Here is a 24,889-nt window from a genome sequence, read left to right on the forward strand (position 1 = left end):
AAGGGACTAAGGAAGAAAGTAGGATCTTGTTGTGTGTGAGCTTTGTGAAAAAGAAAACGGGCTCTGTATTCCTCTTCCCTGGGCCTTACGTCCCCCTGCAGCAGCATACTGTATTTGTGGCAGGAGTGACAAAGCTTCCCGAGTCCTGGCAGTGCAGGAGCTGGCTGTGGTGTGAGCAGGCTTTCAGCCTGTCTCACCTCCCTTTGTTACTTGACATCCCGGGAGATGCTTGTATCTGCAGTCTGGCCACACTGACTTATTGTTTTGTAACACAAACACTCAGATGGCTTTTTTTTTCAGCATGTTTTCATGAGCAGCATGATGTTCCAGGAAGACTTTTAAGAAAGTGCAATTCAGAGCCAAACTCTGCAACAGCATAAGAAATGGGCAAGTCTTCGAAAGCTGAAAGAACCGTGCCTGTATCCATTAGAGATGAATTGGCTCTTAACATTGGCAGAAACTGTTTGCCTTGTTGGACAGAATTAATGACTGCTCTGATATGTTCCAGGTCATTTTGTTTGTCATCTTTAGAGTACAGAAAAGATTTGAAATGGCTTCAGCAAGATGACTAGTTCTCTACTCCCCAGCAATAAGGCACAAATAATTTTAGTATAGAAAATTGCCTGTTTCTTTTTTTTTTTTTTTCCTAACCAAGACAACAAACAATATAACTCTGTGTGTGCACTATTCTAAAAATATCTCGGCTCTGCAAATGTGTCTCTGATGTGGGAGGAGAAGGCTTTCAGTTTGCTGCACTCTTTGTGTGAGGCAAGTGAATAAAAAGTATCCAGCAAATGCTGAAAGAAAAATGATTTTCCTAATCTTGAGAAGGAAAAGGGAAGATGACACGCTTGCCTATTTAGGGCAAGCCTCCCCTTTGATAAGAGAGCGGCAGAATCCATCTGTGATTCTCAGGTAAATGCTCAACACATAAAACACCAAGGGTGTAGAGATACTGCTGGGTACCATAACTAATGGTTTTATAATGTGACTATTGTCACGGGAAACCCAGTGCATTCACTGCATCCATACAGGTTATACAAAAGAAGGGATGCTGAGGGCTGCCAACACAGAGTAGAGTGGACAAACGTTACTAACAGTAATCATGTGTCGAGATATATTTCAGATCCTTGAGATAAAGATGGAACCAGTGGTTAGGGTGAGCCCTCTCCTTTTAGCCCCTAATGCTTCCCATCTGACGCAGATGTACCCTCCTGGAAAAGTCTTAAATAGTAGGCTTGTGGCAAACACTGACAGTCTGAAGCGCATCAATTCTGCAGAGCAGGTTTACTTCGCAGTATGCCTCGAGGTCCTGGCTCCTGGTGGTCCAGATCACAGGCTGAGCTGGAGCCCTCCGTAGCTCCCTTCCTGTCTAACCTTTCTCTTCTTGGGGAACCCAGGATAAGGTGGTGCACAGCTAAAGCCTGGTCAGACCAACATTGAAATCTCACCTCCGATGTTTACCTACAAAACGCACTGCAGCACAGCAGCTGACCTAAGTGGCAACTTGAGCAGAGGCATGGTAGCATGGCACATCCTGGTACAGCTTACAGTGCTTCTTGGCTGGCTCAAGCATCTCTGTCCTGCCTCACATCTGCACGCAAAATGAACTGTATGGATGTACGGAGGGCAGACACCACTGAGTGCCCACCATACATCAGGCTTCGTTTGGTTGGGAAATGGAAAAAGGTCGCACGGGGGGAGCAGGACCAGCTCCCTCGCTGTGACGAGGGCGTTCTCAGGGCAAGGAAGCTGCTTTGTTGAGTAGGAATCTTTTTGATGGAATCTGAGGTGCTTCCTGTGTGTATTTGTTCTGCGAGTGGAACATTTGCTTTACATGTTCCTGACAATAAAGGAACAGTCTGTTGACTTTTCCAGATGTTGATTGTCCTGCTTTGAAGCTTCTTCCTGTTGCTTTAGTTGTTTGTGTGTCTGAACGGTGGATTAGATGTAGTGCTTGTTAAACAAATAATTAAGCATTGGGAGCTTTGAAATCCAGCATGTCTAATTAATGAGCTTTGCTCGCTTGATGAAAAAGATGTGTACTTGATTCATTACAAAACAAGTATAGTTTGTTCAGTAGTGAACTGTTCTGACAATTTGAAGTGTTTACTAGTTCATTAATATTTTTTCATTAAACCTTGAAAAAACACCCAAGCAGAAAATCAAGGCTTCATACAACATTTGCTACGCACACCCATTATTAGCGTCGTCTTGTGTATTGTATCACCCACATTCTCCATCTATGTGCTTTCTCCCATCTCCTCCTCTGCAAAAACGTGCTGCCTTACAATCTGGGATTAGAGTTAATTATTACGTTAAGATCTTGGAGTATCTTGGACCAAGGTCTGTGATGATGCCCCACAGTGCTGGGGGCTGTACAAGCGCAACAAAAAGCAGCCCTTGCTCAGACAAGTTTAAATAGATCTCATAAATACAGGCATCAGCCGTAGTGCCTTGTGACACAACTTAATTAACTGCTAGACTGACTTCCAAAACAGAAATACTCCTGAAAACCTCATCTGCTTCATTTTGTACCTTAACTGTAAGCACTGGCTAAACCACAGAGCTCTATCATGGCATCCTAGAAGGTCTAAGGTGTTGTGTCAATGCCAGGCTGACGTGACTAGTTTTACCTCCAGTTCTGAATGCATTACGTGTGGGGCAGAGAGGAAGGCAGAGGCTGGCAGGGCTGCTGACCCCCAGACAGCGGGGGCCGGATATCACAATGAGCGTCCCCTCCAGAGCAGCAGGATCACAGGGCTGGTCATAGGGCCCCGCCTGAGCCAGCTGCCACGTGGTGCTGCTCAGGAGAGTTGCAGCAGAGGGATGAGGTTGGAACATTTTCTCCTTGGGCACAGGCAGAAGCTTGAGGCCTTCAGGAATAAAGCAAATTTTTCATAACATTCATAAACACATAATAATCATGTAAATGCATCCTCCAAAAGACATTTAGGCTTTTGTTTCAAATTGACTTGTCAGACTCCAGCTCACTTCAAAATGCTTGCTGATGAAGGAGGCAGTGAAAACAGAGGGGCTCTTGCAGAAATCCTCCCTTTACTGCTGCCCAGCACAGCGGTGGGCGTGCTGAAACGTGCTGCTGCTGCCGAGCCAGTGCTGGAGCAGTAAGATCACCTTTTCTGGCCTCCAAAGGCCTCGTTGGGAATGGAATCACATCCGTGCTCTGGCTTATTAAATCAGCGCCAAGCTTTGCCGATGGCCCCCTCTGACATAATTAGGAAGTGTCCTTTCGGTGTGGGATTCTGCGGTGCAGGAGCAGCTCCTCAGCTGGGGCTGGTTAATCACTGATGTCTCGGTGGCAGCAGGTCTCACATTTAGCTGCTTCTGAGATCTCCTGCATCCACACTCCTCAGTTAGTGCCGTTGCAATGTGAAACATGTTTATGCTCTGAAAGCAGCAAGCCTGGGATGCCTGCACCTCTCCCAGCCCTCTGCCAGTGGTTCTCCCTCTTTAAAATCTTGGAGTTAGGCTTCTAGAGAGGAAAACAAACATAGGTATGATGGATCCCAAGGCAGGGGTCAAGCCCTGAGTTCCTCCTGATTGTTTCTACCTTCAGCTGGCTAGAGATAGCATTTCACCTCACTGATGCCTGTGGTGTTGTCCTCACTACAACAACAATGGATCCAAACCATTCCCTTTCCCCCAAAGCTGGAAGCCTCCAAACATGTGGAAAGTCAAGATCCAGACTCTGCCTGGAGAATTACTGCTCCCTGGGCAGATTTCTCATGTCCTCTCACTGTGTTTTATGGCTTTTCCATAATAAATAGGGAGCAAAGGCTGAAAAAACAACATAGACCATAATTTCTACTCTCCCATGACTGTATGCTTTAAGGGACACCACTGAAATCACTAAATTTACAGCAGCATAGCTGGAGTCAGCATTTGACCCTGCATTTTCCATGTCACCTTGTCTTCTGCAGCCAAACATTCCAGCTGGAGCTTTGAGGAGCAGTTCATGACACACCTGAGCACACAGTGTTGGGCTGAGCCTTTGTTGTGAGGGTCTGGCACTAAAAGGAGAAAGAAATACCTATAGCCTGTAGCATAAAAGCCTGAGGACAAGCCTCTGCTGAGGTGCGATGCAGTGGGGCTCCTGGAGGGATTTTTTCATCACTGCTCAGCATGATTTGATGAGGATCTGAAGCTCTCTCCCACTCCAGAGGGAATGCAGTGTGATGCTGAGAAGACAAAAGTTGTCAAAGCACCATCTCGTTTGTGCTGCCACCTAATTTTGCTATCTGAAAAAAGGCCCCTCTGGTTTTCTCTCAGCAGAGCTGTTCAGCAGCTTCTCCCTTGCTTTTACCCTGGATGAGGCTCCAGCTCTTTTAAGATGAGCAATGCTGCTGAGCCTATCCAGCCTGAGAGCTGTGGAACCACAACGTCAGGTTCTTTCCCAGCAAAACCCAAAGCAAATAGCTTCACATCTAGGATGAACTTGACCTTTCATTCTTAATAGCTCCAAAGGCAAAAGATCAGAGAAGAATATGTCAATACTCTTGACTGTATTGATGTTTGGTTGTGCACATGCCTTTCATTTTAGTTCCTCGCCCTGAAGCTTTCTCAGCTGGGATGTTTGAACTTTCAATAAACTCATGCTCTGGAGAAACAAGTTTGGTTTCCTGGAGGTGAAGAGAGTAAAGGAATAAAATAAAAGAATGCAACCCAGCAATGCCATCAGGTAACCCTGAGCAAGGGGCAGGGAGGGCATCGATGCAGACTTGCCTGGCCTTCCTTTACCACACATGCAGCCAGACGGCGCCCCGAGCACTGCTGTGTGCTATCCCAGTGGGGAACAGTAGTTTAGTAGTTGAAATTAGGTTCAAATGGCAGGTTCATTAAGTAATCAATAATAAAAAAACAACCACAGACCTGGAGAACTCCAGTGACGTGCTTGTCACAGCTATTGCACAGGCACTTCTTGGCTTCCCACAGTCATAACTCTCACTGCTATGAGCAGTATCACTGTTTTGCGGTGGGACCAGCGATGAAGGAAGCCTTCCAGACCTGCCTCTGCCTATCCAAAAATAGAGCAAAGCCTCACAGCCCCACAGCAGAGAGTCACGGCCCATATACAGACCTGGGCCATGGGGCTTTTGCTATTTCTGCTTGCTCAGCTGTCTTACACAGGCTCTGTAGAGAAAGAGACACCAGAAGCACGTGCAGGCAGCACTAGAGAAAAAAGAAGTAGAACTGCAGAGCTCTGCTAAGAGAAAGAGTTCCTCTCCCTGGACTGCTCAACTCATATTAACTTGTTAAATCTGCAGTTTGATTATTAGGCAGAGAACACATCAGAGCTCCACAAAGTGGTGAAGCTATGTGTATAAAGGCTGGGAAAAGTTCACTTTCCATCTGTAATAAAAATCAGTTTAAAGTAAAGAGATCCACTAGACCCACACAGGGCTTCACGTCTGTAGATTATTGTATCCTGTATTTTATTTGGCTCTTTGATTTGTTTCAGGTCACTGATCCACAGAAGATGCTTGCATTTCATGTTTTGGCAGAAATAGGAGTGTGTGCATGGAAAGCACCACCAGTACCATGTTCTTTATAACTGACCAGGATGACATCTATGGCTTTGTCTGGCAGACATCACAGCTGACTGCAGTGCTCACTGCCATGAGGCCCAGCTCAGGAGACCACCTGGGAAGGCAAAACGAGCAAGTTTGGAGTTCAGGTTTTCTTAAACAGGGTGTATTAGAAGTTTTGCCTCATTTGGAAGGTGATTTTCTGGATGGTTTGCCAGAAAGTCAGTTCAGACATGCTGATTTCTTCTGGTATGACTCTTGCCAGCAGATCCAGCTGAAAAACCTTTGCCTTTCGGGCTGGGTAGGCAATGCTTTTCTTCAGCAATCACTAGAGGAGGTGCCATCCAGCATGTAAACAATTACCAGACACTTAACATCCTTTGACAGGTCACTGCCCTTAGTGCCTTGCAGTTTCTCTCCCTGCTGTCTGGTCCCCGCTGGTGAAATCCCAGGGGAGGAGGGAGCTGTGTTTGAGGTTCCCGACACCCTATCCATGTAGAAGTGGTTTGCATAGCGTTTTCCCCTTCAGTTTTCCTTAACAATGTGTACGGAATAGAAATAAACAGGGGACTGTTTTTAAGGAAGATTCCTCTCCTTGATGGGTACCAACACGTCTGTGTGGTCAGGCAGACACGCAAACTGCTTCCCCGGGTGGCAGTAATTTCAAGCCTTTGCAGGTTCCAAATAGCCTGGGACCGTGTTCGTGGGTCTGCCGGCTCCACCTCTGCCAGGGATCCCCTGTTTCCATAGCAACTCATCATCTCCCATTTTAGCCGTTCCCTTCCCTTTGATCAGACAAGATAATTCCCAGATATGGAAAGTGCTAAGGCAGCCAGGTGCAGCACAGTTTCCATGAGCACGTGTTTAGGAGGAGCACGCCACTCGAGACATTCCCACCACGGGCTGTCGTCACCACCATCACTTGGCCTCTCCGCAGAGAGCCCTACAACTTGAAGCAGGGAAGGTTTCCAGCTCACCTACAGCTCCCGGGCAGCAGGGAGGAAAGGAGGACTCTGCAAAGCTCATGTACACCCACGCATTGAAAAGGCTATGTCCAAGGCCCATTAAGTTTATAGCGACCATATCCAGCCTCCAGGAGTTTTTCCATTTCTTGGCAAGACTCCACACAGCAGTTCTTGCTCTACAGTAAACTATCACACTCCAGCAGCTATGATCTCTAGGGCAAAACCCCATTTCCCAGGGTGCAGTTTTGAAGAGCAGGTAGAAACACGGAGGAATATAGCATTCTTTTAGCCTGGTCACGAACAATACAACACTTTTTAAACTGTTCTTGTACAGCTTCCTTTGTACGTCTGCAGTACTCTTTCACAGAATCACAGAGAGGTTAAGGCTGGAAGGGATCTCTGGAGGCCACCTGGTTCAACTCTCCTGCTCAAGCAGAGACACCTAGAGCAGGTTGCCCAGAACTAGGGCCAGGCAGTTTTTGAAGATCTCCAAGGAGGGGTACTCCACAGCCTCTCTAAATGACTGCAGAAGGCTAGGTTAGGACAGCAACAGCCCAACAGGCTTGTTTCTGATGAAGCCTTTCTGGACTGCAACCCTTGCTTTGAATGACTCGAACACATGCTCTCCTTTTCTTCTACAGTTGGCCATGGGCAGAGCGAGGGGGATCGTATGGTTGTCTCAGATTTCCACGTCTTCATCAGGGACAGCTTGCAGCACATTGATCTCATGAGGAAAGATCACCCCGGGCTGCCCGTTTTCATCCTGGGACATTCCATGGTAAGCATCCTCCCCTTCCCTCCTGGCAGTGTCCAGGGTGTGTGCCGCAGCATGGGGGTACAACTGCAGGCAGCAGGAAATAACTCAGCCCACAGTGGGAGAAACAAAACTACATACAAGCATCCCTTCCATTTCATTCACTGACTGACTGCCAGCATGCCTTTCCCCACCAGGTCTGCCTTCAGTATAGTCAGTCCTTAACTTTTCTACCTGGATCGTGGCCCTAATTAGCACCATTTGCAACAATGGGCCTATTTTTTAATAGAACCATTCCATCACACCGGGTAGCTGATAAATCCCACCACCTCCCTGCTGCACTGGGCTTCTGCTTTCATTTTACCCAGTAACCAGGCGGTTTAGCCCTCCAAAGCTTTGTGAGCAGCTAGGGGATGAAGCACGAAAACACCCTGTAGCCTCATTCTGTTAAACAACCTTACAGGAAAATGTACCAAGGATTAGGGCTGCAAAAACAAAGGCACTGATTTGGTGAACAGATCTGAAGTCTGGTCCTGACAGCACGGGCCAAATCCCGTTATTCAAGCTAGCAATATTCCCATTGATGTCATTGATCTTCTCCCCCTGCCTTCCCGGAGGAGAGAAAATGAATAAGTACTTTGGGATTCAGCCCATGCTCAGATAAACGAGTGTTCTTGCATAAGAACGCATGGCATGCTCTGAAGTGCTTGCTGCGCTCCAAAGCTGCTTTAACAAGGAGCTAATTTCCCAGTGAGGTCTTTGAGATGCTTCTCGCTGCTGCTCCATTTAACAAGCCCCTGCTTCTCCGGCAGCATGGAAGTTCACCAAATATTTCCCTTGGCAACTAATCCTCTGCAAACTTTCCCGAGCAAGCCAGCCAAGTCCCTCTGTCCCCAACCCCGCTCGCCATCAGCCTCTGTCCTCGCGCAGGAGGGCTCAGCCTGGCCGGTGTTCAGCTCAAAACGAAGCGCCAGGTGTCAGCCATCAGGTTGTGGGGCTGGAGGGGATGGAGGCACTGAAGAGGAGAATATTTAACTTCCAGTAATTAATGAAGATTTTTGTGTGCCAGCTGACAGCATTGCTGTTACCCAGGTTACCAGTGCCACGAGCACGGAGCCAGCCTGGCTTCCCTTCCCTTCCTCCATACAGCACCGGTCTGCCACGCTTACAGAGCCCCAACTCACTTTTCAAGTCCCACCTGAACTACCAACATCAGGTATTTCCTTCTTAGCCATCTTTACTGAGGATGACATAAGGCATCCCAGAGAGCTGGCTGCTGTGGCACAGAGGGCTGAGTTCAGTGCGATGTGAGGCTCTGCAGCAGGAGAGCAGAAACACACAAATCAGCCACTTGCAGTAACTCACGCCTCCAGCCTTCCTTGCTGACCACAATGCACTCTTGCTGGGGCAGAAATTGTTTGCTTGTTTGGCTTAAACCCCTTCCAGCAATAGGATTACTGTATAAATGAGATGTTGACATCTGTATTAAGCTGTGGGATGTTATTTTGCGTTGCAGGGGGGAGCCATCTCCATTCTGACAGCTAGCGAGAGACTCAGTGACTTTTCGGGCATGGTGTTAATCTCTCCTTTAGTGGTGGCCAGCCCAGAAGTTGCCACCCCCATCAAGGTAAGAGCAAACACGTGTTGCACCCGGTCACCTCTTGCTTATTGAAGGAAATCCCTGGAGACCTCCAGCCTTTAAATGCAAGACCCTGCTGAGATCTGCACCACCTGCGTGCCAGTCAGTGCTCATCTCAGGAGTGCCTCCCCCACAGTCCCACCCGCTTCCCGAGGGGAAGTGAGTCCTGCACTCGTCCAGAAAAACTGATTTAGATGAGAGCCAGAGAGCGATGCTACCTCGGGAGGTGGCAGCAGGCTGTGCTTCCTTCACCACGCCCTGCGGCAGCCCACACAGTGCCATCCTTTCCCTTCCTCTCTTACAGTTTTCTCCCTGACTCATACAGAGTCTGGTATGGTTGCAACACAGGCTGCTGGCTAAGTTGGGCCGGGGTTATTTTTGACGTCTGGGGGATGACCGATGTCTAAACAAAACTAGAGCTCACGAGTCCGAGGAGTCCATGAGCCTCAACAAAGGCTTTCAGCTAAAGTATCACTGCCCCAGCAGCAGCCCGTTTGGCTTGGTACCATAGCTGGTTCTTGTCCAGACAAACGTCTCCTTCAGTTTGCAGTTAGGCTTCACCCTGTCTCCCCCCCTGAGTTATTTCTGACCCTAATTTGCACTGCCCGACCTGCCCTTCCCCGGGGAGGCTTTGCGACGCAGCCAACTCTCCGCTCTCCCCTCCGTTCTGAATGTTTAAAAGAATAAATAACAGCCCTCTGAGAAGCCGTAAGCAAGGGGAAGGACCAGCTAAGCCAGCAGGAATGACAGAACATCTCATTCCCACAGTCCTTGTTCCTTTAATCTTTCTCCCTAGACTCTTCTCCTAAGGCTAGCTTCTCATTTTAATCTACTTCTAAGCTATTCCTCCTCCTTTTTTTTTTTTTTTTTTTTCTCTGAGAGAAAGGGAACAGATTGCCTCAGCTTTCAGTATAATCCTGTCACACCGTCTCCTGTACCTAAGCCATCTACTGACCCCACAAAACAAGATTACAGGCACCACAGGGTGATTATTAACCACCTCGCGCTTCCATAGAAGGAAACACATTGAGACCTTCAGTCCTAAAATGCAAAACCCTGCTGAGAGCTGCACCACCTGGATGCCAGTCGGTACTGCTCTTCTGAGTGCCTCCCCCACAGTCCCACCTGGTTTTCGGAGGGGGAGTGAATCCTGAACTCTGGTCTAGGAAAAAAATATTTAAATAGGAGTCAGAGCAACAAAGGGTGCACTTAGGAGGCTGGTAGACAATTCCTCACAGGTGAAACAATATCTGAAATACCATGAAGGTCCCTTGGGCACCAGTGCTCCGGTCTTTTCTTTCTTTGGAAAGGGAAAAGGAATAAATATTTAAAAAATAGCATAGGGTCTGAGTCTGAGACACACTGTTAGCCTTCTATTTCTAGACGATTCAAGGAAAATACAGAATGTTTTTCCTTCTTTAAGAACTATACATTTTAGTAGGCGTTGAATCCTTTCTGAAATAAGGACAAACCAGCTCTGTGGAAACTAGTGTTACTGTAGTCTGGTTTCTTGCAGGTCAGTAGCAGGTAGTTGCTTATTTCAGTGCAGGAAATCCCCTTCTCTAACTAGAGCATTGCAGGGGTGTTTATAGGGTCTCATTCCTAGACAGTGTCTTGAATGCAATAATACGAGTTTACAGTGGGTTTATCTCCCTTTCAAATCTATCGTTGCTTCTCCAAATGGATAAATATATATATACATTTCTGAAATATCTCTGAAAAGGTATTCACAAGAGGAAGGAGTGAAAGCAAAGTACTCCTGCAAAAGCTGCTATTTCCCAGAAAGCTAAGCTGAAAACTCATGTGCTTTTTTTCCTCTGAGAGTCAAAAGACATTGCATTGGTGCCAGTGCCCCTGTGGCACAAAGGCTTCCGTTTTCCCCTGGAACTGGTGCGATTTCCAGGCCCTGAGCCATTTCCCAGGGACCACTGCATTCATCCCTTTGCTGAGGCAGTTTCCAGTTGAGCAAGAATTTACCTTGCTTAAACAAATGAGAGCTCAAGGCAGCAACAATAGCGGCCCAGAGGACGTGCTGGGTCTTTTAGTTGGTGTCAGGAAAAACCCAGTGCATTTGCAGACTCCACACAGAATCAAATTCTGCTCTTTGCAGAAACACAACTTCATCAGTGCCCTGTAAATTCTGTCTCCTGATAGAAACCTACCTACTAGTTCCACACCCAGTGAGGAAAGCAGGATCTTGCAGCTTTCCCCTTCTCAGCTCATCCGGACCAAACTCAGCTCTCAGCCCCCAAAATTTCAAAGGATGTGAAGAGACAGGAATCACACATGTTGACAAAGAGCAGGGTAAAGGTAAGAGAGAATCTCCCGCTGTCTGCTACTGAATGATGTGAAGTGGGGTGGGCAGCACAATCTCTTAGGAAACAATCCCTAACAATTAATTGTAAGGTACCCTCCAGCTATCCCTTACAGGCTCAGTACACAATATTCTCTTTGTGCTTTTCGTTTGGCATCAGATCTGAGATACCAGATCTGATATCTCCTTGATCATGTATCATGTCATATCCCTGATGTCGTATCTCCCTGACAGCAGTTCCAGTTGTTTTCAGACTGATCTTGGTAGCTCATCATGGTGTCTCTTCCAGAGAGTTTTCTGCTCAGCCAAAGGAGCCTGGCTTGTATATAGAGTTCATACAGCACAGTTTTGTTTATCTGGCTCTTTTCTGACTGAAATGAACTAAAAAGCATTCACACAAGCACTGTGACAAGCAGAGATCATGGGAGAGAGAAATAAGCACGCAGAGGTGTGCGGGGAACAGGGATTGCTCCACTCAGAAGTGTCTACATTACAAAGCATCCATGCAGTTAAACCAATGCAAAATGACAAAAACAGCTTTGAGTTGCACTTCCAGCCAAGAGGCAACGTCTGTTGATGGCCAGGATTGTCTAAGATGGCCAAAAGCCATCTATTTCAATCTTATTCTGAGATCTTCCTCAGCATTAGTATTTCACACACCTGCAGTGGCCTTGAGCAGCTCAAATAACCACGGCTCCGCAGTGTCATCGTCAGCCCAGCCAGTAATATCCCCCTCATTGCTGTACCTGTTCTTGGTCATCTGGGAGCTTTCTCTCAAGAACTAACATTGCCACATCGAACCAACAGGGACGTAAACTCTTCATGTATCAAACACAGCCAGCCCTTCAACAGGATGGCTTTTAATTAAAGTCCAGCTTGTCACAGACTGTATGACTGTGCTCACAAACTCACTGAAGGCCCAGGGGAGCCCTTTGACTTTTCGATTATAACATAAAACTTGATTTCTCCGCTGGCTTGTGGAGACCTTGACTCCAAGAATCATCAAAATTACATCCAAATTTTGAGGGCGTATTACACACTGGAGGGAACGAAGTGCCTCCTGCAGATGTGAAGACCCTTCAAAGGTCAGTGGCAGAGCCCTTTCCCAACCAGTCCTTTAGACCAAGCTTGGTTCTGCTCATGTGTAAATAAGAGTTCTTATGCACACAGTGAGTATATAAGTGTGTGTAGGCACATCTGACATGTGATCTGTGGGGTCTGGTGCTTCCCCTGTGCAGCTGAACACAAGAAAGGACCACACTGGCACCACTTACCGGCTGGTGGGTGCTGCTGTCCTTGGGGCCAGGAGCCAGCCATGTTTCATAGCAGCGCAGCAGGCAGCTGACGACTCCATTTGGCAAAACTCCAGATACGCATAGAAACTTCAAGAACATTTCCAAAGCATGTCACAGAGGCAAGGTCATTGGCAGGCGGTGGGGCTGTGAAGATGAACAGGGTCATTAGAACTGAAAATGCCCATACTGAGTCTGACAAAAGCATGTTTAGCTTGTCACCAACAAGGCACAGCCTGAGAGCAAGGTGTGTGTAGTTCTACACCTTGTCACACCTTCCCTGCCTTCCAAATGTCACTGGGCTGGTGCATCGTTGCTCACGTGAGGGGAAGATTCAAATTTATGCTCCTTCTAGGAAAGCCCTGCTGCTTTTCCTTGGGAACATAAATATTTATATGTACAAGCAGACACATACAAGAATCCCCATAAAAAGCACGGCTTCTTCAGTAATTTTAGAGGACGTCAAATAACTTCCTTCCAAAGCTGACTTTAGAAGTAAGAGAGCTCCCCTCTCTCTCTTTTATATGTGGTCTTGGACCTAAATATCTATGGCCTTAATCACAGCAGCTGGATCTCGAGGCCAATATTCTAAATAGATCTGGAGAGAGCATCAGCAAACTTCTTATGCCAAGGATTTTCCTCTCAACTAAGCAATCATTAGGGATAGGAACTCACCCTAGCACTTAACTCAGGCTCCAGTTTTAGGGCAGCCTAATTGCCTTAGGTTATCACGATGATGTTCAGAGACAGGCACTTCCAAACCATTATTCAGTCTTTTTTTTTTTTTTTTTTTTTTTTCTCCTCACTCTCCTTACTCTGTAAAGAAAGCCTAGACAATTACATTTCTAAATTAAATACCTCAGCTAGGTATCTACAGGTACTTGAAATATATCTGGGTCAGCATAAGTGGCTTGAGAGAAGCAAAACTGTTATAGCATTATCAGTACATAGAGTCCGTAGTCTTGCCTAGAATTCACGAAGTTGTGTTCTTCAAATCATCACAGCCTGGGGTTAACCCAAAAGACAACCCCGTTCCTGCTCATTAGCATCATAAGCTTATACTTGCATCTGTGCGGATGTTTTTTTACTGGTCCAGCTCCTGAGACCCCAATAGAGGTAAATTTTGCTGACGCAACACCATAGCCAGTGAGAGACTCAATGTATGGGTAAATGGTGATGCCTTTTTATAGTCATATCCACCCCAAAGTACTCAGGTGTTCTCAGCTCTGCTGTGAGTCTTGACTGCTTGTCACTCTTGGATGACTTTGACTTCAACCTTGCGTTATTCCTCTAATACCGTAATTACTCTGTCATGTATCATCTGTGATCTGAAATGTCAGGGAGTGCTTCAGAAGTGATTAAATATAAGCACAGAGAACATAGGTGACAGCCCACCTGCAGGTGTTAGCTGTGGACACAGAAGGGCCATAAATAGACCACCAAACACTAATGGCGTATTTTCTGACTTAAGTGGTAATCACTTAATTAAGGACGGCTATCAAAGATCAGAGCACAAGCTTGGTATCAACTCAAATGAAAGATATTACCCTTTCTTCTGCCAGTGGTTTCAAGCCTGGGCTGCTGAATGCTTTTGTGTTTCATTCCCAGGAGACAAGTGAGCAATAGATTTCCTTAGCCAATGCATGCACATTTTGCTGTTGTTTATTTACAGGTTCCCCTGAGAATCTGCTTATCAGAAAGAGCGCAGCCTAGGCAACTAGTGCAAATTGCACAGAATATCACGTATGCACTGCAGCCTGAAATCAGAGCTGTGGCAGCAGGAAAGGGCAGTAGCAACCACAAAAAAAACAGCTCCACCGTGGAATGGAAACAGCTTTTTCCTATCAAGGCGCTTAACTGAGGCCTTTTTTTGGAAATTAACTCGAGAGTGAGAAAAAGGGAAAGGACAATGAAGTTGTGATGTTGTGGGCAGACAGCCGATGCATTTCAGACCAGCACACCCCAACCCCAGGAGCAGTTTAAACACTTTGCCTTTAAGAAAAATGTTTTAAATATAGGACAGATCTTTCTCCAGTGTCAGCTGACATTTCTCTACTGTTTAACTTCTGTGCTGGTTCCCACCAGCTAAGGATTCAGTCCTCTATATTCTCTCTTGCTCTAACTAGTTCTTTAACTATTTGTTCTCCTCTCCCGCAGGTTTTTGCGGCAAAAGTGCTCAACCTCGTTCTCCCAAACCTGTCACTGGGATCGATAGATCCAAATGCAGTTTCCCGGAACAAGAAGGAGGTGAGAACCTTAATGCCATTTAAAGTCATTGCATAGCTGGTATCTTGTCCCAGCCCAGTCATTTCTCTTAAAAAAGCTTTGCTAAATCACTATGGCAAGATTTATGCTGGTGCAAAAGGGTGAAGCATCTCTGAGGTCAGTGGAACCGTGCCCTCTTACGCAGGGCAGAAGACACAGCTCACCGTGGGAAACCAGCTCTTCATCCCTGTGTGTGCTTCTTGCACCCACAGCTGCTCTGCGTACCAGGCATAGCAGAGCCCGGTGCTACAGCTGGGTTGGAAAACACACAGGTCTCTGCCGCACCACCGCATCTCACTACAGTGGCAAAACCAGCTCAGGCAGATTGCAAATGCTGCTGCAGTCTCCTTTTCCGATCGTGCTCTTTGCAGTGAAACAGTGCAAAATGCTACAGGCTGGTACTCCTGCTTACAAACCAGGATGGCATTGTGCTGAACGCATTCAGGCAGGGGAAGAGCATGCTTGCCCCAAAGACCTTGCTACAAGGTCTCCTGGATTACACGCTGGCTCTGCTACAGCCTTTCTGAACAAATGATGTATTCTTTCTGCGCCTGAGAATAATACCTAAATGAGCTGCAATTGAAGCAGCCATTGTAACAACCTAATTCCAGCTCCACCACCGTGACTGTGAATGGAGCGGTTCCAGGGTGAATTTTTGTCAATGTTGCCATAGTTCGAGCCTCTTCTCCCATTCATAGCCACTCCCAGTAATAACCATTGCAGCCTGTTCATGCCATCACTGGCAAAGCCAGGTGTCCTTGCAACTGCTGCTGCAACACACCACAAGGTGTTTTCCTTCTCAGAGTGGCAGGAGTGAAAGGAAGGAGGCACAATCTGTAAGTGAGTGAAGTTGCTTGGTCTGGAGAGGGGAATGACCCAGATCTTGCTGCATTTCAGGAAGCAGCTTGAGAGACAGAACATGGCACCCAAGAGCATCTCTAAAGCAGGAGAGCTCACTGCTGTAGCAGCCAGTTGTTTCTGTGCTCCCATGTCAGCTCGCATCCCACTGACAGACGCTGTCAGTTCTGCTATTCATGCAATGCTTCCTATCTTAGTAGGAGCTAATAAATTGCCTTCCTCTAGGGAGGCAGCTTGACCGGCATAAGAACTGAAGCTGAGAGGATCAGGAGTAAAGACAATGCCAGCGGTTGTGCAAGAGCAATGCACTGGCCTCAGAATATTCCTTCCCTTGACCCACCCACCTAGGAAACTGGAAAGCGAAGGAGACTCGTGGAATAGTCACGAGGTTTTCAGGGTTGGGTTTTGCCCCTGCCAAAGAGCTTTTTGATCAAATGATTTTCAGTTTACTTACCTGTGAAGCAAGTATAACATGTCACTGGACTGAAAGCAGGAATATTCAAGGAGATGAGAAAAGAAAGACAAAGCAAGTTCTAGGAATCTGTTGGGTCTAGCATGAGGCAAGTTAATGGGCATCTGCTGTGCACTGATGCACCCTACAACACACATCCCAAAGTACAGTGCGAGGCTGCTCAAAACACATGCTTGAGAAAGGCTGATTCCAGTCCAGCTGTAAGAAACCTGTTCCTAATTATATTCAGCTGTAAACATGCTGCATATAAACTATACGCAGAGAAAAAGGTTTAAATTAAAGAACTAATTCACTAAAAAACACACGGCGGAAAGCTTTCAGTTCTGCATTTATATCTGGAGGATGAAAGCAGTCAGTGCCCAGGGGGAGGAGGGGAATTTGAGGATGTTAGCTCCTACCTGAGCAGTGAGTGTGGCTGGGAGAGATGGATCTCTGCCAGGCTCTGCACTGGTTCATTATGTGGCACTCAAGGATGGCATTTTTAAACACATCTGCTTCCAACAGCTGTATCCTCTGCTGGAAGGTGCCAGTGCTGCAATAAGTAGCATTACAGGAGAAAAGTGCTGATGGGAGACATCCCAGCTGTAATGCATTTATAAAAGTATCAGTGAACTCCCTTAACTGGCTGCACAATATTATCCAGTTATTTCCACATTCCCTGGGCATAGCTTATAATAAATGCTATTGTGGGTTTTGTTTCTACCCAAATATTTGCTGCTGCTCCCCACTGCCCTTTGATGCTCCAAATCTCAAGATCTTCCTGTGGGTGTTGTTCTTCCTCTTCCCTTTCCTTTTCCGTGGAGGAAGGAAAAGCCTTTGGCAGTAGATGAAAATGTAGGTCTGCTTCATTAGAGGCTGCTCTTAATGGAGTAGTCATCAGTACAAGACAATCACCCCCTCCTCACTCTGCTGCCTGCGCACCTGCAGATGAACACACAGCTGACATAGCAGCTGTGGACTGCAATGTGAAGTGTTTTCCTGAGCAGCTTCAGACACCAGGCTTTGAGGTTCCAGGCACTTACCAAAAACGACACAGCATCTCGGTCCTCTGCCTGCCACCAGCGCACACTCCATCCTCCTTTTGGACTCAAGACACACAGCTTTGCAGCACACAGTGTGCTGGAAACATCCATTATTTATATGTTAAACATATTCTTCTGCCAGACCAACTTTCTATTCTCTAGAAACATTTTTGGGACGTCATCCAAGAGTTTCCTGATGAGCTTGTGTTCCCAGCAGTCTGTCCTCAGGGTGGAGGGACTGAAACACAGGATGGCATGGAGATGTTTATTTGATCTGCTTGCTATATCAAATGCAAGAGACACAAAAGAGAGCAAGATGTAACCTCAAAAACCCACTGCTGCTTCCAAGGTGAATAACATCACAGAGGCAGGCTCTTTTACCCCATAAATCTTTGTTAGCTGCCATTGAATTTGGTTGAATAGCCCCACTGATTTTTACTCTTGCTCCTGTAGAGTGCACAGGGGATGAGTCTGTAATTACCTTATAAAGAATTTATTCTACAAAACACAAAAGGAAGATGCAACCTTTTTTTTTTTTTTTTCATGTATACATGCAAAAAATATGCCTTACAATGAATTTATTGTTCTGCAATAGGAAGATGCAAAATTCTGCGCAGGAAGCAAGAGCCCTGTTGGTTGTATCTCGCACCCAGAGGCAAAGCAGACTGCACAGAGAGGCAGGTCAGGAAGAGGTCTAGTAACAGTGTACAGGAAGATGGGAAGGCCTGCAGGGTGCTGTGGGTCATGCCTGTATTCACTGAGCCTTCCCTACAGCTAGGTTAACGCAGCAAATGATGCAGATAAAAGTTTTTTTTTTTTTTTTTTTTTTTTTCCCCCCATCCCAAGCTGCTCCACTGCACAAGTCTTTCCCCTCGGTGCCACCTCCCACTGGAATATAAAACCCATTCCCTATATCTCCCTCATTTCCCCCATGAGCTTCTGCTTTGCCCTTACCCCATGTTCTGAGCATTAACTTTCTGACAAAGATTTTGCTCATTCACCGGCAAGAGGATCCTCCCACTCACTGCTGATCGATTTAGGTTGGGATTAAGCTATTATTTTTTCTCCTCCCATCATCTATACAAAAATATTTATTGGCTGCTCAGTACCTAAGAAAATCCCAATTCTGTAAGAAGAGAACAAGAGAATTAAACCCATTAGGTCATTCTCCTAGCATTTATGGCACTGGGGAGGGAGCCAGCACACATGAATTCATCAACATTGTTTTACTCCATGGGAAAGGAACTTCTGTCAATCCATCCACCTACCTCTCCTGATTCCAGCACCCCCAAGGTCCTTCAACTGTTGCCTTCAATTAAAAAAATACAAAAAAAAATCTCAAAGCTGCATTATTTTAGTGCAGCACTGACATAGATCTGGATTCAGCTGAAGCAAGTAGTTAAGAAGCTAGCGCAGCTTAGAGGATTTGCTCAAAATACTGACAGAATACCATAAAGCAAGAAGGTGACAGGAAAGAGATCTGTGCACCCCCATGCCTCCCTGCAAGCTCCATTTCCAGTGCTTTTTGCCCCAGCACATTGCAGATGACAAGGAGGGAAGCCAGCTCCACGCCCTCTAACGAATTAATTCCTCTCAGCTGGGAAAGCCCCACCACAGGTGGCCTCTGGCCCCTGATAATCTCATCTCATGGAGGGATGGGAGCAGAACCCACCCCAAAGCCATTCTGGCACCTTGGTGGGGTACAGGCAGGCTGTGCCTTCACCTCCACAGAGCTGCAGGTCCCTGGGGTGGCCTCGTGGGTCATCTCCCACCCATGGCCCTCAGGGCAGGCACGTGCAGCAGCAGCATGACCTCACCTTTCTGCAGAACGAGAAGAATTTGAGCAGACCTCCGTACTCACGAGGAGAGGAGGAGGCTGTTTTTGGCTAACCTATAAATAATCGTCATTTCTATAAACATCTGCCAGGGTTGGGAGGAACTGGAGGCTGTGCCAGAGACCAGCCCGTAATCAAAGCATTCTGGCAAATATTGAGATGGCAGTGGCTGTGTGGGCCGTCTCCATGTACAGTATACAAATATTTACTGTAGATTTGCCTGCTGCAGTAACTACTCATTCCTAGCGCCTTTCTGCACCAGCTCTTGTGCATTTCTATCCTCTCACAGTCTGGCTGAGCAAATTGTTGACTTTTTTTTTTTTTTTTTTTTTTTTTTTTTGCCTACCACCTAATATCAGCCTTTGCTGCCTTCTCTCTGCACCCTTTTCACCCAGAACTGACCCTCAGTGTAAGAGTGCTTTGGAGCTGGATATGCCCACTGCCTGTAGGCATAGGTCACAGTCTTCATTCCCAGAGAGGGAAGATGAAAGAGAGAAAAACACCTGAGCCCTCAGCAGAGCAGGATAAGGACCTGGACAATGCCAGCCTTGAAGTAACACAGGCTGAAGAAAACTCTGCAGAGGAGACTGTCACCTCTGAGTGACAGAGGGATGTGGCAGAGCAGAAAAATGCAGGCACCTACCCCACAGGAACAGGCTTTGTCCTGTGCTGGTTGTTTGCCTGCTGCTTTGGCTTGAATATTTTCTAGTGGTGGAAGAAAGAAACGCACAGCATGGAGCAAGACGTGTGAGCAATTCTGGGTAGCCACAGTGAAGGCCTCGACCTTGACTCTGATGGCAGGAAATCCTGACTGAGTAGGAAATACATGCATGAGCCAAGGGAAGAGACTCCTCACTGCCCAGCCAACCTGCTTTGTCTTTTCTGCATGAAATACTGCTAACCTTAAATTACCTCTTTCTTCTTGCCAGATGGAGTCTTACACATCCGATCCCCTGGTCTACCACGGTGGCATGAAGGTGTCCTTCGTCATCCAGCTGATGAACGCCATTGCCAGAATTGAGCGAGCTCTGCCCAAGCTGACTTTGCCCATCCTGGTGCTACACGGCTCTTCTGACAAGCTCTGTGATATCAAAGGGTCCTATTTACTGATGGACACGGTGCAGAGTCAGGACAAAACGCTCAAGGTCAGCTTGTTTTCTTGGGTTTTAGGGTATTGGCCTGTTAGCGCTAGCCTGAGCGGCCTCTGCGAGGGGTGTGGTGACTGACCTCAAGGCCTTACCCTGGGTGGCTGTACACCCCCTGGGCCACTTGGACATGAAGCTACTTGCCATACAAGTGCACTGAGGCTCATAACCAGGTGAAGTGGTGACCCCGAAACTCTTCTGAACAACGCCAACCATGTTAGAGCTGAGCCTACCTCATGCCCCAGCCTGTAGAGGTACAGGGGGGCCTTCCCAAAGCACTGCACAACAAAAGCCACTTCACATCTGCTCATTTCAAGAGAGCCACAGCTGATTAACCGATTGTTAGCACATGAACGAGCCTGAAAGAGAGACAGGGAGACCAAGGGAAAGCTTTTGTCATCAGAAAAATAACTGGGTAGCCTGGGCATAAAAGGAGTAAAACCGCACAAGGCATGACGGGAACATCCCCCACTGGCCTTTAAACTCCAGGGGCACGATAAGCATTTCCCTGTTCTTACTGGGAGGAGGAGCAAGAAATGCCTGGTGCTGGGACATATATCGTCTTCCTCACATGCCACAGGGTGCTCGGGTCGAGCTGCAGTGCCAACACTTTCCTGCTTGCAGAGGGGCAGCGGCAGGGAGAGGACAGGGCAGCGCGTGGAGAAGGTGGGAGGGTGAAAGAGAAACAGCAGCAGCAGAACCCAGAGCTGGGTCTGTCAGCACAGAAGCTGGCAGTGGGCAGTGGGACCCTTTTTTGAAGAAGGGCCTGCCAAAACCGATGGCATCTCTTGATAACCTATCTTGATTTGATAAGCTGTCACATCCAGGAGAAAAACCTGACAAGGTGTGGGCAGGACACATTGGACATGTGGGTGTTGACAAGAGGGGACTGAAGGCTGCTCTGTTCACGAGGATGTTTTTTCTGTGCTAATCTCCTCTCTCTGGTTGCAGGTGTATGAGGAAGCCTACCATGCCCTCCACAAAGAGCTGCCCGAGGTCACTACCTCTGTCTTCACGGAAATACTTACGTGGGTTGGCCAGAAGGTCTCAGCAGCTGGAGAAACCAGCCATACTTAAAAGCAATTGTTTTTGCAGCTCTTACTGGGGGTTTCTGGGAATAGATGCTTTTCTTAATAGTCTCTCTGGAAAAGATCTAACGTGGAGGGGCTCGTGGGATATTTTGCCATGCACAGCGTAAGGGAGGGTGGGGGAAGAGGCACAGAGTGAGGCGTTACTTGGTGATGTAAATGGCCATTGCCATAACCTGAGAAAGCATTGATAGCTGTGGGAGCAGCCGTCAAAGCTTTCCATGTCAGATGATGTCCCTCACCCACAGAGCTTCCTCCATCACTTCCTCTTCTCTGCTTTCGCCAGGGTGATGGGGGTTTATTTATACTGCAATAATTTTGGTATGTTAAAGAAGTCAGTATCTTCCACTTCACAGTTTTGATTCCAGGTGCATACAGTCCCCTCCCTGTCCCCACCATCCGGGCCCTTTACAGCCTTGGCCCTGAAAGATGAGCGTTAATGAAGGTGCTGGGTAACAAGGAGAGGCCAAAGATGGAGCTGATGGGGGTGATGGGAAGAGGCTCCAGCTCGCAAAGGAAAGGATGATTTTTGAGGTCAGAGCACTTTGGCTGCTATCTTTGTTAGCAGGTCAGGCCCAGGGGGAGAATAAGTCCCCCCCCCCCCCGTGAGTCTGCACTGGGGGAAGGCATGGTGAGCAAATCTTCAGTTGTCATCATCACCAGTGCAGAATCCCAGAGGGGAGAGAATGAATGTAGACTCAAGCCCACATAGCACATTCACAAACCATGCTATTCCCAAGGCCAAACCCCCTTCTCTTCTCCAAGATGAACTATTCTGTAAATATTCCTAGGGGCTGCTTTTTTTCTTTTTTTATTTTTTTTTCCTCTTGGAGTTAATCACTTGCGCTACTGAAACTGAAAAAGTAAAGTCAGAGTTATATGAGAATATAGTAATATAATATATGATGTATATAGAGGTGGCTGGGAGCTAGGGAAGAAATGGGAAGAGAGTCTAAAGAAGGGTTAATTGCTCCTTCTCTTGGCGAGGAGTAATGTTGTCCTACCAGGATCCAGTCCTCTCACCATAACTTTACAGTCATAATCTGTTGTTTTCCTTCATCAGTTGGAAAATGTCCTGAAAAGAATGCTAGAGAGAAGCGCAGAGCATCTGGTGGGTGGAGATTAGCAGCGGGCGTCCTCATGGTCCACCAGTTTGGCAGGAGACCCACAGCACGAGCAGAGATCCCGGCCAAGCCCTTGCCCATCTCCTCCCGAGCAGCACAGCCACCTCTGGGGTCGACGGGACCCTGGGGACAAGGTGGGGAGCAAAGGCAGAGGACAGGGTGCAATCATACGGCCAGCATCCAGGGAGCAGCTCATGAAGTGCTCCAGCAGTGCAGACAAGCCAAACCCCAGAGCTGCCGGGGTCTCTGGTAGCAGCAGGGATGGAGGAAAAGGCTTGAGACCCCGACCTGGAGCAGTGGAATAGTATCGATACAACAGAAGCAGCACAGCGATCACAGCGTGGCCATGTGGGTCAGCTTGTCCAGGGAGATGGCCTTAGTTATTAACATGCCTCTTGGCAGCAGACAAAGGGAAGGGCTTTAACCTGCTCCTCTCCCTCCAGTGCTGCATCAGCCTGCAAATGCTCCAGGAGATAACAGGACATCTCCCACAGGGACAAACCCCACTGCCCTCCCTGGCAGCAGCTTTGGGGGGAGAAGCTTTTGGGGGTCTCACCCACTTCTCCTGCCTTTGGAGCCACAACATTCAGGAAAGGGACCTCTGTGCAATAGCAGTCAGAACCAGGGCCTGACGCCAACAGTGTGCAGGGATGAAGGCCCTGTGGGTGCAGGTTGCGTCCTTGCAATTGCCCTAAGGGGCCAAAGTCAGGAAAGCTCTTTTATTGAGTTTGATGCAGGCACTTTTCCACTTTTATTTTCCTGCCTTGAAAAAGAGGAACCAGCTGGACTTCTCCCAGCTTCTGCTTAAAACATTATTCCCATGCAATCAAGTGCTCCCACCCACCCCTGCTAAACCTGCAGCAACACCGGCACCGGGAACGAGGCGATGTGCAGGTCGCCCGCTCCACGTCTTCCAGCAGCCTGCCTCATTGCACCTTCTTTCCCCGAGCGAGGTCCCTCCTTGCCAGATGCTGCTGGGGAAAGAGAGCAAGAACAGAAGCGCTGCAGCGGTGACGAGGCTCACCTGCTTCTTCAGCCGGAGCAGGAATCAAGTGGGCGTGATGCGGCGGTGACAGATGTTGCGGGGGTCGGAGCAAGACGAGGACTTAAGGATGGGATTTTTGAAAGCACTTTTCCCGAGGAAGTCAGGAGGAGCAGATCGATGCCCACATTCATTTCATCCCAAATTGACGAGCACTTTGTGGGGCGGAGGGAAGCGACCCTGCAGCAGGAAGGTCAGAGCCCGTCTGCTCTTTCCAGCCTGGCTTCGAGCTGCGGTCAGTGCCTTGGCAGTGTGTCTTCTGCCCACGACACATCTGCAGCCCCGAAGAAATAAAAGGCAGGCAATTATCTTCATCTAGGGAAGACCTGTCCCTCTGTCTAGCTAAGCTCAGTGACAGCGGCCGGGGGAAGCTGCAACCAAAAATCAGGTCAGAAAACAAAAACGTAGCTTATTTGAAAACTCACAACAAAGAGCCAAACTAGCCCCAAACCTTGGCACAGCAGGTGCTGCTGCTACCATCAGCCACTTTGCTGAATTATCTTCTGAAGGAAAGAACACGGGGAAACCTACCCCAAAAAGCCCCGATGCTCCCTGCCTCCAGACAGGTCCGTGAGTGGAGATTTTTGGATGGGGAAGCCAGCAGGGTGGGACGGAGCTGGGAGCAGATGCAGGTGGGTCAGCAGAGAGGCTGGTTTGCACCAGCTGCAGCTCTCAGCCCTCATGCTCCAGCTCCCTGCTGCTCCCTTCCCCTGCCCATAAACTACTTTATATTGACCCAGTTCGGTTTCACCGTGCCCCAGAGGAACCCTCCCTTCACTGACCAGATTAGTAATGAGCAGAGCTGCTGCCAAGGGAAATGTAATTAAACTCCATTTCCAAGGGGCAGGTACCGTCGCAGGGAGCACGGCCGGCCTTATGAGCGCTGCTGTGCGGAGACGTGCTGGAGACCGGTCTGCCTTGGAGAAGAGGTGGCACCTGTGACCGAGCAATAGCAACGTGCAACTCCCACCTGTGTCACCCACCTCCTGTAGCACTGGGAGACCATTCCCCCCCGCCCAACCCATCACATTTTCTATTTAGCCTGTTCTTTTTGTACCACTTACCTTAGCGCGCTGCCAGCACAAATCCATGGAGATCACATTTATTTTTCCAAGTAATTTCCAAGCTTGTCTCTCTTGTTCCGTTGTGTCCCAGTTCAATAAAATACATTTATATATATATACATATATAAAAGCGTATATACATACACGTATTTTCAGTGGGAAACCATATACGAGTTTAGAATTCTTAAAGGAATACAAGGTATATTGCAACTAATAATAAAGTTATGTTTTCTGAGCGGAGCGTGTTTGAGGGCATCATTTGTAACTGCTGTACCTCTGGAGGATGAGAAGGGAAAGGCACGGAGATATTAAATCCAGCTTGTAGAGGGGCACCTGCAGCCCCTGGGCACTGCTGGCATAGCTGGTGCTTGCTCCTCAGCCACCACGGACCGGGGGAGCTGAGGGCAGCTGTCAGAGCCCGGAGGTTGCCTTTCTGCTTGAAGGTTGGTTTTTTGAAAGCTCCT

At 47.8% G+C, this 24,889-nt stretch overlaps 1 protein-coding gene and 2 long non-coding RNA genes across 7 annotated transcripts in view; 2 read left to right on the forward strand and 1 right to left on the reverse strand.

Annotated features, from left to right (window-relative positions):
* Positions 1 to 4,878, forward strand: part of LOC118173275 — a 20,541-nt gene extending 15,663 nt beyond the window's left edge. Inside the window, exon 4 of the long non-coding RNA XR_004754108.1 lies at positions 4,387 to 4,878. This is a non-coding gene — a long non-coding RNA (uncharacterized LOC118173275). The remainder of the gene's footprint in view (positions 1 to 4,386) is intronic.
* The window catches only part of MGLL (monoglyceride lipase), a 96,705-nt gene extending 74,576 nt beyond the window's left edge, over positions 1 to 22,129 (forward strand). For both annotated transcript variants that reach the window (XM_035337687.1, XM_035337688.1), the window contains exons 4-8: positions 7,153 to 7,289; positions 8,782 to 8,892; positions 14,668 to 14,757; positions 19,892 to 20,107; positions 21,059 to 22,129. In XM_035337687.1, coding sequence (XP_035193578.1) covers positions 7,153 to 7,289; positions 8,782 to 8,892; positions 14,668 to 14,757; positions 19,892 to 20,107; positions 21,059 to 21,184 — 680 coding nt within the window. In that variant the 3' untranslated portion in view covers positions 21,185 to 22,129. The remainder of the gene's footprint in view (positions 1 to 7,152; positions 7,290 to 8,781; positions 8,893 to 14,667; positions 14,758 to 19,891; positions 20,108 to 21,058) is intronic.
* On the reverse strand, positions 3,385 to 18,662 carry LOC118173274. Of its 4 annotated transcripts, none has more exons than XR_004754105.1 (4): positions 18,396 to 18,662; positions 17,128 to 17,365; positions 12,493 to 12,657; positions 3,385 to 3,493 (listed from the first exon to the last, which is right to left on the reverse strand). It is a non-coding gene; the product is annotated as an uncharacterized LOC118173274 (long non-coding RNA). The 4 variants fall into 4 exon arrangements; XR_004754106.1 differs by lacking the exon at positions 3,385 to 3,493 and adding an exon at positions 3,805 to 4,031; XR_004754104.1 differs by lacking the exon at positions 3,385 to 3,493 and adding an exon at positions 7,230 to 7,352.
* Positions 22,130 to 24,889: the final 2,760 nt, after the last annotated feature.

This window comes from Oxyura jamaicensis, chromosome 12 (genome assembly GCF_011077185.1).
Source record: "Oxyura jamaicensis isolate SHBP4307 breed ruddy duck chromosome 12, BPBGC_Ojam_1.0, whole genome shotgun sequence".
NCBI classification, from domain to species: Eukaryota; Metazoa; Chordata; class Aves; order Anseriformes; family Anatidae; genus Oxyura; species Oxyura jamaicensis.